The 14,888-nt window shown below is 44.6% G+C and overlaps 1 protein-coding gene across 2 annotated transcripts in view; it reads right to left on the reverse strand.

Annotated features, from left to right (window-relative positions):
• Window positions 1–593: 593 nt before the first annotated feature.
• Window positions 594–14,888, reverse strand: part of tmem150aa (transmembrane protein 150Aa) — a 20,405-nt gene continuing 6,110 nt past the window's right edge. For both annotated transcript variants that reach the window (XM_061261817.1, XM_061261816.1), the window contains 5 exons: window positions 14,815–14,888; window positions 14,004–14,071; window positions 11,263–11,390; window positions 9,278–9,455; window positions 594–5,141 (listed from right to left, as the gene is read on the reverse strand). The exon at window positions 14,815–14,888 is cut by the window's right edge. In XM_061261817.1, the coding sequence (XP_061117801.1) occupies window positions 4,840–5,141; window positions 9,278–9,455; window positions 11,263–11,390; window positions 14,004–14,071; window positions 14,815–14,888 (750 nt within the window). In that variant the 3' untranslated portion in view covers window positions 594–4,839. The remainder of the gene's footprint in view (window positions 5,142–9,277; window positions 9,456–11,262; window positions 11,391–14,003; window positions 14,072–14,814) is intronic.

Genomic DNA, 14,888 nt, shown 5'->3' on the forward strand with positions numbered 1-14,888 from the left:
CGTCTCTACACGTCAACAAATATGCGTCATACATCAGTTTGTGTTCAAACACAAGCGTATACGTGCACATAGAAACAGGACTCGCAGCATTCATTTATAGGATTTCATTTATTTGAATTTGTATTTGAATATAAATCTCTTGAAAACTTAAATAAGTAACTTAATAGCAGATAAACTGCGTATTCAGGCGATTATTTAAAAAAAGGTAAAAGTATTCTCTGTATTATTGTTGGTTTGAATATATTTGGACACCATTTTCCCCACTATACTCAATGATATCATAAAATAGAAAAAGGTGTGGATGGGCAATGGACATCCCTCCCATTTCCTTAAGGCGCAACACAATTCACAAGCAAATGTACATCCAAGAAATCACATCATCGCAAGTTGCATCTTGGACATCACGTTCACATTGGTATTTTTCAGAAGACGAACATTGTCGAACATGCTTTCATCTGCCACCGAGACAGACATTCAACAACCAGATCAAAAACTAGTGCACTGTGTGGGAACTAAAATACATCATTACTAACAGTGTCATCTCCCCACTCACCATCAGTGAAGGACACAGCCTTTCAAGTTCAGATTTGCTGAAGTAAATCAGAAATGGCTGGCTTAACCAGTTGATTCACATGCAGTGTAAATGACAATATTGCTGGAGTCTGGCTAGAGATACCAACTGGTGTTCATGGCACGCACAATGTATGCTGGTGATGAAGCTCTTGATTGAACCTTAAAGCTTTGATTTCTCTCACCCCATCTCCTACGGCGTAGTCCTTTAGACGAGTACTTTATAAAGCCGTACGTACACGTGTCTGCGGTCTCCCACTGTTGACTTATAGTAAACGCATATTCATACACTGAACACGGGAAGCTTGACAGCCGACGGCTTCACAGATTCTATTGGCTTAGCAGCACGTAACAAAGGAAATGTGCAAAATCAATAACTGCATCGCTTCAGAATGTAAAACGTTCTGCAGTCACAACTTCAGCAGGATACTAGCAAACAAATTCATTTTGTCACAAATGACACAGAAAATGGATCGTTGCCATCAATCCGTTGCATAACTGGAGAGTACGCACCACGTGGCGTACACCGATGTCAAACCCTCTATCGTACGATAACATTATTCCTGCAGTGCGCAATATAATATTGCAAATGAAGATGGTAATGATGACAAAAACAAGTTAAGGCTTTATTCCTTTAAATAATGGTTACTGTTGCTTGGAATTATGCTTTGGAGTAAAACATATTATTTTGCTGAAATACTTAGAGCAAAGTGGTTGGTGTGTAAAACCGATTACTGCCCACATACATACTCACCGAGCACTTTATTAGGAACATTTTTACTTTATTACGCCTACTTCTTCATGTGATTATCTAATCAGCCAATTTTATGGCACAAGTGCAATGCATACAATCATGTAGAGACAGGTCAGGAGCTTCAGTTCAGATCAACCATCAGAATGGGGAAAAATGTGATCTAAGTGACTTTGACCGTGGAATGATTGTTGGTGGCAGGCAGGGTGGTTTGAGTATCTCAGAAACTGCTGATCTCCTGGGATTTTCAAGCACACTAGTCTCTACAGTTTGCAAAGAATGGTGCAAAAACAAAAAAATCCAGTGAGCAGCAGTTCACCAGACAGAAACGCTTTGTAAATGAGAGACGTCAGAGGAGAACGGCCAGACTGGTCAAAGCTGACAGGAAGGTGGCAGTAACGCAAATAACCTCACATTACAACAGTGGTATGCAGAAGAGCATCTCTGAACACACAATGCATCATAACTCTAAGTGGATAGGCAACAGCAGTAGAAGTAAAAAAAAAAACTTTAAAAAAAACTAATAAAAAACCTAATAAAGTGCTCATTGAGTATATGCTAAATAACCACATCACACTGCAACATCAGTATTCTGCATGGGAAATGTGGGCAGCGGGGCTGACCTAACAACCCTTGAGTTGGCCACAGTTATGATATTTCCCTTTCTTTCAGCACTGTTTTGCAACGGTGGCAAATACAACATTTCCTCCCCCACCCCATCAAGGGGCCATGGTGGCCTCTTTCGAGCACTGGTCCTTCTGCAGCAGGAACGGTAATCCGCAGAGTCTGAGCTGGAATGGTAACATGGCTGTCTATTTGCGGATCGACTGTAGTCATCGACCATCAACCCTCAGCGACGGGCGGCATTGCCATGTTCAGAACAGGAAAAATTGATTTTACAAGATCGTTCAACACTTTATGAGAGCTACCTGTTGTCACAAAAGAATACTGCTCCAGTACTGCCCAGTTGACTTTTGTTCATATGTGAAAGACATTTGACTTTTTTTTCTTTCTTTTTTTTTTTGCATTGTAGCCACTGACACATTTATTAGTTATGCTGATGACTGATGAACTATTGCTGGTCGGGACCTATTCCTGGATAAGTGATGAATGTGCTGTAAGTCCAAATGACCACTGGCTGCAAAACACAGTGCTGATTTACAGACACGCTGGAGGAGCACCACGGTCAGAGATTGTGGTAACAAAATCTTAATTCCCTCGTTTGTCTGTGTGTAGTTTAAAAAAACCACTGTGGCATTACAGTGTTGTGGTGGCAATATTTCAACCTGGTGATACTATTAACGATCATGAAGCTACGGCTCCCATGGAAACAAAAGGTGACCAGTGAGTGAACTATTCCATTAACATTTGTCCTTAACTTAAAACTTCCAAGTCAATGCAAATGTTACACTTTTTATTATTGTTTTTAATTGTTAGTCAAAATTAGGACAAATGTGAATCCAGGCTAATGACCAATATTTTTCGTAGGTCAATAAAATGCAGAGAAGTTTTCTTATTTAGTTATAAGTGCTGTTTTTAAAGCTATAATTAGGAGGCTGTCGTGTGGGAACGCTTGCAGTACCCCATAATCCAGGGCATTTTCAGTTACAAACAAATCCCACAAGGTGGCACTGCTGAGCTAGATTATGTGCCGTTTCATTTCTTCACGGCGGTCCAAGGACGCGCATCACTAGTGCCAAAAATATAATAGCTGCGAATATATATTTTAAAACCTGAATACATCTTTCTTCTCGGAAGCTTTCGCTGAAGAGCATGAAGGAGAACTCGTTAGAGAAGAGCAATCCTTCTTTTACAGTGTTCTTACTACGGGTATGGTTCATTACTCTGTGTAAGCCTTAACCAGAATTTCAGTGTCTGGACTGCGCGAGCACCTGCTGGCATTAGGCCTTTATAAGCTCTTTTAAATTTTTCTTTAACGCTTAGCATTTTTAGCTCGATCCGTATTTATAAACCCATTTGACATGTTAGGTTATTACGTACCTACAATGCACACTGCACGTATAATATCGTATCTCTCTGTTCAACACAGTCGCGGGTCTCTAAACAGTGTATTAAAATTCCAAACAACCACACATTGCATTTGAGAACCGTATACTGTTCCGGCGTCGTTGATTTTTCGTATTGCCATAAAGTCATGTAAATATATGACAGATTCGTATATTGCTGTATCATTAATACTGATATGATAACCCAATATTGCCCATTCACAATCAATCATTTGCCACATTAATAAATATGCCTTCCAATAGAGCCGTCAAAGGTTACAAACCGCTCCACTCATTGGCTCTGGCAGTTGCTAACAACAATCTGAAGACACACCGGTCCCCCAGGAACGGAAATTCTCACCCCAAGGCTATAGGACAGGATCCCAACATGAAAACCTTCTACACACGAACACCCTCTGCACAAGTGTACACTGAATGCATCATTGGACATCCCGAAAGAACCTAAACATTGTCAATTAAGAATTGTCGGTGTAACAAATTGATTTAAATTAAATAAAAAAAACTGGGGAAAAAAAATTCAGTCTAGTTTTTTCTGCTTCAGACCAATACATACGTCATGGCACACAAAATGATCTGCTCTGTCTTGAGCTGATCAGAAACGGACACTCAACCTTGAATAAGTAAAACAAGCAGATTAACGCAGCAGAAAGACGAGGCCTGTGGCGCAGTCTGCAGGGTGGCTGGCTCTCAGGCCGCGTACGAGTCCCCTGCACCAGCGCAGCGCGGGTTCCATCCCCTCCCACGGCACACACTGGGCTCTGTTCCCCTCCCTGTCGTTGACACACACTGCCTTCGCCCTGCGGCGAAAACCCGAAAACACAGAAGGATTTGACAGACGTTCTGCCTGAAAGACACGAGGCCCCCCCACCTATTACCGAAAATAAATTCTTTTGATGCCTGCATAAATTTGTAAAATACTCTGCCTCGGGAACACGGTGTACTCGTGAAAGAGTGTACACAGGTGTGTCGAGAGAGACCTTGTGCGCAGCAAAAGAAAGGCAGAATGAACTGAAGCGTAATGGGACACACACACACCGCTTATAGTGCGCTATAAAACCTTCAAAGGGCCTGTGAAATCGAGCCTTTTCCAATACGCCCCCTGGCTGAACATCATTGGGGTAAAAAATGAAGTGTTTAGGGGGGATGACTAAATAAAAACCCAATAGCAAGAGGACAGCATACATGTCCTTGTGTGCCCAGTCGATGCCGTCTCCAAACTGACTGCTGTTTCTCGTCACCCATGAAAAAGCACTTTTAAGCCCTACACTGACCTGCACTGCTGGGATGGCCAGTAGAAGAACAGTGTGGAGAGTGTCGACAGCAGGAATCTCAAACTCCAATCTGGGAGGGGCGGATTTCAATGGCCTTGAGAACAAAGTCCGGTGTGTGCGTCGGCGATTTGAAATCACGCGTCTTAACGCGTCGCATCGCACCCAAAACCGGCCAGGCGTTTCTGCGGCCCTCTGGAGTCCCGAGGTCGAGATCCCCGGCCTACAACATGGCGACGCTCTCTGTGGTGCAGTTGAGGTGGGTGGAGGCGTTACTGCTCCCGGGGGACTTCAAGCCCTTGGTACCGCCCCCGAGCGGCACCGACCTGCCGCCGGGCCCGATGACGACGCCCGACCCCCGGGCGCGGTTCCGGCTCAGCGCCGCCATCATGGTCTCGCTGGTGACGGTGCCGAACTCGTAGGTGAACGTGCCGTAGAACACCAGGATGTCCACGGTGAAGACCCACTCGCAGATGGCCGCCGCGTGCTGCAGCACGAAGCTCTCGTGGATGAAGAAGACGCCGCCTGGTGGAGGGAGGTCGCCGGTTAAGGAACCGAACGGGAACCGTTACGTGAAATCGCGCGCGTGAATCGCGCTCCTCCTCCTTTCCGGGTGAATGTGAAAGATGTGTAAAGACCCCGCGGCGAAGCTTCCGGTATTTTGTTTGCCCGGGCACATGTAGGTCAGTGTGCCAGGCAAACAATTCTAGTCTATCAATCAAGCATCAAAACTAGTGACTAGCATACCTTGAGACATCGAGGTACCAATTAAGCTTCAATGCTAGTGACCTGCATACCTAAATTCCGGGGATACGTGTTTGTTCTACGATGTGTGCTGTCCTCATTCTGCTGCCTCTCAGCCCCTCCCCACACATCGCAGGGTGGAAATACCCATCATGCTCTGCACATTCTTGGACCTTCTGATGTGCAGCGCTGACAATGGTAGCCATGGTGACAGGCAATAAAATCACAGCACTATAAAACATTGAAGAACATTGTTCTTTTTTTTTTAAATCATATAATTATATAGTATAACTATAAATACAATTTGAAATGACTGCAATTACCTCTGTTGCCTGGTGTGGTGTGTCGCAAATACAATCTGGTTCCAGGTCTGGCCACAGTACAACCACTGCAGCCTCCATAGTAATCCATAGTAATCAATGACATAAGCCCTCGACGATAAGTCTCCCATTTTCTCTACCTTCTAAGGCTACTGATACAGTTGACCACTCCATCTTAATTGGGAGATTAAATTACATTGATTGATTTTAGTTAATTGGTTTTCAAAGTGCATTTTGAATAGAACCCAGTGGGTTTTTTTGTGGATGGCCACAAGTCATCCTTTTTGGAAGTGACTAAAGGAGTCCCTCAAGGCTCCACCCTGGGCCCCTGTATTATTTAGTGTTTATATTAATAATCTTTCACACATTCTAATATCCATTTATATGTCCGTTATTGCGGTGCCCCCATCCTTGCTCAAGCTTACTTCAATTGCACCTTTGGACCTGCAGCTGGTCCTTAATACAGACATTACATTACATTATTGGCATTTGGCAGACGCTCTTATCCAGAGCGACGTACAACAAAGTGCATACCCATAACCAGGGATAAGTTCGCTGAAAGACCCTAGAGGGAAGTACAATTTCAACTGCTACCTGTACAACAAAGATAAGGACGAGGGCCTTTTTTTTTTGAGAACAAATAAACAAACAAACAGCAAAAGTGACCAAAGTGAACTATCCAAACACTGCTTACCTAGCCAACTAAAAATACCGATACACAAAGCATGTCACAGAGACAACAATTAAGGTTCACAGGGAGGTAGGGAGGGACGGGGAGAGGTGCTGCTTGAAGAGGTGTGTCTTCAGCTTGCGCTTGAAGGTGGGGAGGTGGGGAGCCAAAACTAAATGTCTGGTGATTTCAATCATTCACAATCATTACTGTTGGCGGCAAGTGTATTGAAAATATTCCTTGCTATAAATTCCTTGGGATCTGGCTTGATGATGAGCTTTAGTTTTAATTAATTTATATATGAATTATTTTTGTATATTAATATATTAATTTATTAAGAAACTTGCAAACAAATTTGGGCTTCTATTTTAAGTATAAATCTGGTTTTAGTTATAAGGTTAAGAAGAGACTCTCCATAGCTACATTTTTACCGTTTTAGATTACGGAGACAAAATTTTTCCTCTTCAGCTTTGGATGTGGTTTACAGTAACACTTTACGTGGTACACATTCATCTACAAAACAATAACTAGTTGGAACAATATTCAAAAGAATTTTAAACTTTAAATTTTAAACTTTCAATTCTGGTCTTTACACATGTCTCTTGTGTCTCTGTGACTGAGGTATGCTCCAGTAACCTCTGCTGTACGTTTAATTATCGTTATACCTCATTTGATGTTTGTACATTTTGTCACTGCTCCCTTGTGTAACTTTGTGTTTCATGTCAGGTCCCCCTTTCAAAAGATTTTGATCTCAATGTTAAATAATGGTTAAATAAAAATTAACAAATAAATTAAAAAATGGCACCTGATTGGGTAGCTGCAGTGCACACTATTGATCAACCTTCTCATTCCTAAACAGTCCACTAAAATGTATAACTAGGCCACCCAAACAAAATGTAAAATGCATTTCTGAAAACATTTGATGGTAAGAAATAGGCAATGCAGTTGCTGAATCCTCATTAATATTTTGATCTGCAAGACCTACGAAGGTTTGAAAGTTCGATCCGAGTTTCGTGAGCCAGGCGAACTGCGCTGGGCAGAATTTGTTTGCATAAAATTAAGCGCAGGATTTATTCTACGCAAATACAACATCACGTACCGCATAAAAAATGAATGGAATGCATCCAGTAAACTGCGGACGTGACAGTATTCCAAATCTGAAGTTCCAAACACCTGCCAGACTGGATTTTCTGCAGTGCAGATTAACACGTGTTCCTCCAGCCCTGTACGTCTGCGTGCTCCAGCCTTTTGGCTCAGTGAGTCCTGACCCTTGGAGACGGTTAAGAGGCGCACAGGTCATCACGCTTAAATCGCGTCTGCCTCATTCCCGCATCGACTGAACCAGCATGTCTTCAGCTCTCAGCACGTCCCATTATCACAAGCAAGTTCCCTCAACCTCATCAGACCTGCTGATCGGATGTAGTGCAGTACTGGGACAGGGATCTGGGCTTGTCACTCAAAGGTTGTGGGTCAGATCCGTCAGAGGGCGGCCTGTAGCGTAGCGGTCAAGGTACATGACTGGGACCCGCAAGGTCGGTGGTCCGATCCCCGGTGTAGCCACAATAAGATCCGCACAGCCGTTGGGCCCTTAACCCTGCATCGCTCCAGGGGAGGATTGTCTTTCTGCTTAGTCTAATCAACTGTACGTCGCTCTGGATAAGAGCGTCTGCCAAATGCCATTCATGTAATGCAATGTAAAGATTCTGCAGTTGTACCCTTGTCTCATTAAAACACCTAGCTGTGGAGTAAACATCGGACCTTGATGCAGGGGCATCAGTTTGTCACTGGAACCCTGGTCCCAGTCCGGCCCGCACATAAGGGAGCGGCATAATTGGGGTGGGGGAGGGACCCGGCAGGGAGGATCACCGCATACGTAAGCGTGAGTGTTTCCTCAAACAGCATGGCCAATTTAAGTAAGCGGGGGGTACAATCGGCAAACAAATTGGGAGGAAAAAATAAATAAAATAAAATCGGAAAACAAATCATTAAAAAAAAATATATATATAAAAAAATAATACATGTATCCAGTTACGTTATGTAATGTAATGCACGGCCCTCCTCCGGTTTCCCTTCGAGGCAGAGTGTCACGCTCAAGGCCTAAATAGCTGTGGCGTTTAGGTATTTGCGGTTCAATCAGCTGTCAATCACGGCCCTGCGGAGCTAGGCGTGTGGTGAATGACTCACTGTTCACCTGACAGCCGCGCCTCCGGGCGCTGACATCATTCCCGTTTCTCCACGCCGCTTCGTCTTCAGCGGCGGAATAAAAGACTGAACATTCCAGAGTGATGCTGCACCGCGGCCGACCGCCACCAACACGGACGATTCGTCGCCGCGGCGACGATCATGGTTGCATCGCCGAGGCATTGCGGTGAACTCTGAACCTCGTCGCTGGCGCAGTTGGCACGACAACATGGAACGTTCTCATTGGCCGAACATCAGTTATCTTTAATTTAATTAAACGCAAACGGCTCCCCCTTCGGCAATGCCTCCTGTTACGTTTCGTAACATTACATTATATTACATTATTGGCATTTGGCAGACGCTCTAATCCAGAGCGACGTACAGTTGGTTAGACGAAGCAGGAGACAATCCTCCCCTGGAGCAATGCAGGGTTAAGGGCCTTTGCTCAAGGGCCCAACGGCTGTGCGGATCTTATTGTGGCTACACCGGGATTATAACCACCGACCTTGCGGGTCCCAGTCATGCACCTCAACCGCTGCGCTACAGGCGGCACATTTTATGAGCATCAGCGTACGATATCAGAGACGGGCACTGGTCGAACGTTGGTGACGAGGCAGCGATAGTGGCTGACCATACATCGGCAAACGGTAAACGGCTCTTAGCCCTCAAACCCACCCCAAACCCCAACCCCCAGCCCTGCCCTGCCCCGCCCCGCCCCGCCCCGCCCCGCCCCGCGGTAAGGATACTGAGGACGAGGGAGACCACGGCGCCCCCGGCCAGGGCCAGGCGCATGTAGGCCATCCAGTGATCGAGCGCAGTGGCCGCCACGCGGTGCGTCAGCACGCACTGCAGGCACACGAACAGCAGCCCGGCGGGGAAGGCCACGCCCGCCCCCACGTAGTGCAGCGATTTGGCGTGGTCCACCTGCGAGGGAGGGAAGCCGGGGGGTCTCAGGTCTTTATTCCAACCCGTCAACGCTGCCTCGATTGTCTGCGATGACTCACGCAGCCATATGCGCTTAACAGACTATGAGCTACTGCTGTTAGTTAGACGGGTAGATCATGGCATTTATATATATATATATAAATGTATATAAATTAAATAAATGTATATAAATTATATATATATATATATATATATATATATATATATAAATATACAACTGCTTAGAGGAACTCATGGTTGTTAACACCAGACAGAACAGCCACTGCAGTTGGATACTTTAGAAGGCACAGAGTTACTTCAGAAAGAAAAGTTCAGCCCTGGAATTATATTCACCTGACTCACTGAAGCCCTAACGAGTAAATCACCTGGGTCTGGGCCTTAGTAATCATGTTTTTAAAAAGTAACAAAGAATAATCCAAAAGGGTTCCCAAACTTTTGCACAGGGCTCTTTTCTTTAAAAAAAAAATATATATATATATAAACAGCAGAAAATGAAAATAAAAAGCAATCTTGCTTTAAAATTTGTAGAAAGGTCTCATGTTTAACTCTGTACCATTTAGGGCTCAGGTTTGCTTTCAATCACATACATATTCAGTGCATTTAAACCAGGACTGCCCAAATCTTTGCACGCCACTGTACACACGATATATGTACAACCAGGTTTAGAAAGATTTTTACCACATTAAGTGCATGACAGTAAGTGAAGGAATTCATCTACAGGTTATTCTTACCCTTACAAAAATGTAATATATAGAAAATATACTGATTTGTTTATTTATTTATTTATTGCTACAATTCACAATATATCGCATGGGTGAATATACTAATTATTACATTTAAGTGATAGTTAATGTTCAGATTAAGTGCAAAAGTGTTGGAACCATACCAAGAGGATATTGGCTTATTACGACTCAATTAACTGAATTAAATTTGAACAGAGTTTAAATATTTCCTAAAATTGATGTAGCTTACATTTTAAACTTCATTTTCAGAGTTCTGAAAATGTCAGTGTGTTCCGAACGACCTTCATCGCCGACGTGTTCGGTTTTCTGAGGTTCTACTGTATACAGTCCTCCCAATACAGATTTGAATAAAATCCTCAAATTAAAACGGACAGTTTGCGCTTTAACTTCATATTCATTGTTTTAACAGTTTTAGTGCAAAACAACAAAAACTGTGTCACTGCCCCAGTACCACATAAACTCACCGAGCACCGAATGAGGTATTTATTAGACTTCTACCGCTGTAGTCCATCCACTTAAGAGTTATGATGCGTTGTGTGTTCAGAGATACTCTTCTGCACACCACTGTTGTAATGTGTGGTTATTTGCATTACTTCCTGTCAGCTTTGACCAGTCTGGCCATTCTCCTCTGATGTCTCTCATTAACAATACGTTTCTGTCTGCAGAACTGCTGTTCACTGTTTTTTGGTATTTTTTTGCACCATTCTTTGCAAACTCTAGAGACTAGTGTGCATGAAAATCCCAGGAGATCAGCAGTTTCTGAGATACTCAAACCACCCTGTCTGCCACCAACAATCATTCCACGGTCTTAGATTACATTTTTCCCCTATTCTGCCGGTTACATTAACTGAAGCTGCTGACCCGTATCTACATGACTGTATGCATTGCACTGCTGCCACACAATCAGCTGATTAGCTAATCGCATGAATAAGTAGGTGTAATAAAGTAAAGATGTTCCTAATAAAGTGCTCGGCGAGCGTATGTGCGGTGCAGTGCGCGTGATGCGGTGAGCACTGCCGTGACTCACTTCCTGCCGGACTGACCTGGAAGTTTCCCACCATGACGAGGCCCAGGGCGTTCACACAGCCTGAGGCCAGACCGCTGGTGTTAATCCAGCAGTGCTGGCCCTGCTCTATCAGCTGGGCATACCGCAGCAGGCACACCATCACCACTGAGGGAGGGAGGGGGGAGGGAGAGAGAGAGGGGGAGAGGGAGAGAGGGAGAGGGAGAGGGAGAGAGAGGGAGAGGGAGAGAGGGAGAGGGAGAGGGAGAGGGAGAGGGAGGGAGAGGGAGAGAGGGAGAGGGAGAGGGAGAGGGAGGGAGAGGGAGAGGGAGGGAGAGGGAGGGAGAGGGAGGGAGAGGGAGGGAGAGAGGGAGAGGGGGAGGGGGAGGGGGAGGGAGAGGGGGAGGGGGAGGGGGAGAGAGAGGGGGAGAGGGGGAGAGAGGGAGAGAGAGGGAGGGAGCGGGGGGAGGGGGAGAGGGGGAGCGAGAGGGAGAGAGGGAGAGGGGGAGAGGGAGAGGGAGAGAGAGGGAGAGTGAGGGAGGGAGAGAGAGGGAGAGAGAGGGAGAGAGAGAGGGGGAGAGAGGGAGAGAGAGGGAGAGAGGAGAGAGAGGGAGAGAGGGAGAGAGAGAGAGGGAGAGGGAGAGGGAGAGAGAGGGGGAGAGGGAGACAGGGAGAGGGAGAGAGAGGGAGAGGGAGAGAGAGGGGGGAGAGAGTGAGAGTGAGTGAGAGAAAGAGAGAAAGAGAGTGAGTGCATTTCAATCCCTTCCCTCCTTTCCTTGCCTCCTTGCGCTCGTGTTTCATTGCACATCAATTATTTGGGAGCCTCCTAGCTCCTTCAAGGAACATTTAAAGGTTGGTATGTCCTTAAAGATGGCAGAAAAAGAAAGAGAAATAAAAGATGGCGGACCTCGATCGATTTCCAGGTCAGACGAGTAATAAGGAGACCAGGGAGGATAAAATAAGGGGGCAACATTAGCTGAGGTGGTAATGCCATTCGCATGCCAGTCAGAGGGTTGCCGGTTCGATTCCCCGCCCGGGCTGTGTCGAAGTGTCCCTGAGCAAGACACCTAACCCCTAAATGCTCCTGATGAGCTGGTCGGGGCCTTGCATGGCAGCCAATCGCCGTTGGTGTGCGTGAGTGTGTGTATGAATGGGTGAATGAGAAGCATCAATGGTAAAGCGCTTTGGATAAAGGCGCTATATAAATGCCAAAAGAGAAGAAAAGAATGACACCAGAGGGCTGGAGGCTTCATCGATATTTTCTCAAATTCAATTCAAATCAATTCCCCATCCAATAATCAAATTGGAACCAAATACATGAGAATATCTTCCAGGGGAAGAAGATGCTACAATAGATACTATCGCGAGTGCAATAGATTAATAGAGGGTGTGGACTAAATATTGGCACACTGTGTCATCTGTGTTTATATAATTTACTGGCAGCAGTAAATTATTATAAGTGGAACGCCCTTTGACGTGTTTGTGTGCTTATTGTTAGTACATGGGCTTGTGTAGATTGTAAATATGTGCAAATATGACAAAAACGTTTTCCCTCCCTGTTCTGCTTGTGGAGGTTTGTTGTTTGTCACGAATGTATCACAATTGCTTCGGCAAAAAAAAAAAGGTTTATGGAGGCAAATAAATAAAGCACATTCGAATTTTCATTCGAGGGACAACAATAGCAGCACAAAAAGAAGAACGAGGAATTGAGGATTACAACAGTGGAGTGCGAGAGGGACAGAAAGAGAAGGAGGGATGTCACAGTTCAACACTGCCAGAAACAGAGCTTATTTTCTGTGAAACTAACCGTTTCATTCGCACTTTAGTCAGTTAATTTGACTATCTATCTGAACATTGCTGAGCTATTGGATGGGAGGCAAACTGCTTTTGTGTGGCCTATTCTAGTGTCTCTACTGTAGTTATGCTGTTATATTAAGGCACCCGCACAGTTTATCAACGTGAGCTGGTAAAAGACCCACACTGATACTTACAGTACTGTGTACTATTCTTTGGGAACCTATAATTTTTAAAAGGTACAATGTAAGATTTTTGTGTTAAAACATTGTTACAAGACCATAATAAATCCCTTCCTATTATTGAAAAAGGCTCACTGACAGGTTGACTTACCCTCTGCCTGTGTTTATAGTCTTTCAATTCGGGTTTCAAAATATACAGTTTACGGCCTGAAATTCTGTACCAAAACATTGTATAGCTGTACAATAATTCAAGCTCATTGGTTGAAAATTGGTTCTAATTGCCGCAGCCAACAGCATTTCAACGTCAGCGCGTTTACAGAGAAGGGCGAGGGATAAACAGTGTTTGTGGTTTGAAGGTGTTTGTTGCTGCTCTTCCTCTCTTGACCGTTAGAAGTCCGAAATTACCTAACGTATTTAATATGAATTTGGTCTCAAGATGTTTATTTTACATGTGCCTAAGATGTTTGCGCAGTACTGTACATACAGTATAAATCATTCTTAATCATGTGACAATTATTAACCGTAATGAATCTGTGTTATCACTGTATTTATACGTTTTTTCATTGACCTGTGATTTAAAAAAACAGTAGAATACATTGAGCTCCATGGACAGCTTGTCCTCCAACATAGCAGAGGAGTCATGGTCACACAGTTTGTGACGTGCATGAACAGCAATCCATTAATGATACACATGGAGCTCTTTTCAAACACCCTTGTTATTGTTCCGTGCCATTGTTGTGATTAGATGGTATGTGGTGGTATGTGGCGGTATGCCAGGCAGGGTTTTGAACATGGTGGCACTCACCCATGAAGGCTCCCACATTGCCAATCAGGCTGAACAGACAGCTCTCCGGGGGGAATGAGCCACACTTACTGTGGGACACGGGAGGAAAGAGGGAAGAACAGGAAAGAGGGGAAAAACACAGGAACACAGGAAAGAGGGGAAAACACAGGAAAACACAGGAAAGAGGGGAAAACACAGGAACACAGGAAAGAGGGGAAAACACAGGAAAGAGGGAAAAACACAGGAAAGAGGGAAAAACACAGGAACACAGGAAAGAGGGGAAAACACAGGAACACAGGAAAAACCCAGGAACACAGGAAAGAGGGGAAAACACAGGAACACAGGAAAGAGGGGGAACACAGGAAAGAGGGGAAAACACAGGAAAGAGGGGGAACACAGGAAAGAGGGGGAAAACCGGCATCAGCAGAACAGTCATTTGCTTCACGCAGCTAAATAAACACCATGGTTAGATACACACTGAAATCAACATGGTAAATGGTCAGCATTTTATATCGCGCCTTTATCCAAAGCGCTGTACAATTGATGCTCCTCATTCGCCCACTCACAAGCACACAAACACATTGGGGATAGCTGGTATAACAACTACTGAGCAACAGACATCGAACAGATCGACCAAGGAAAACAAAAAGCAGTTGACGACAGAAACATTGTAATTATATTCATAAAATTGTCCTCGTAAAAATAAAATGACGAAAGGGCAGAATGCGTATGCGTATCATTACACCTGTCACACGTCAGGTGTAAAACACTGTAGGGAAAATGTACTTGAGCATGGCATCTCTCAACAGGCAGGCACACGAGTGACAGACACCTGATGAGAGGGATGTCTTGAAGGGAGCAGCAGGTTTTGGGGAAGCCCGGCTTGGCGGTCTCTTCTGTACACGT

The sequence above is a fragment of the Conger conger genome, chromosome 11, assembly GCF_963514075.1.
Source record: "Conger conger chromosome 11, fConCon1.1, whole genome shotgun sequence".
NCBI classification, from domain to species: Eukaryota; Metazoa; Chordata; class Actinopteri; order Anguilliformes; family Congridae; genus Conger; species Conger conger.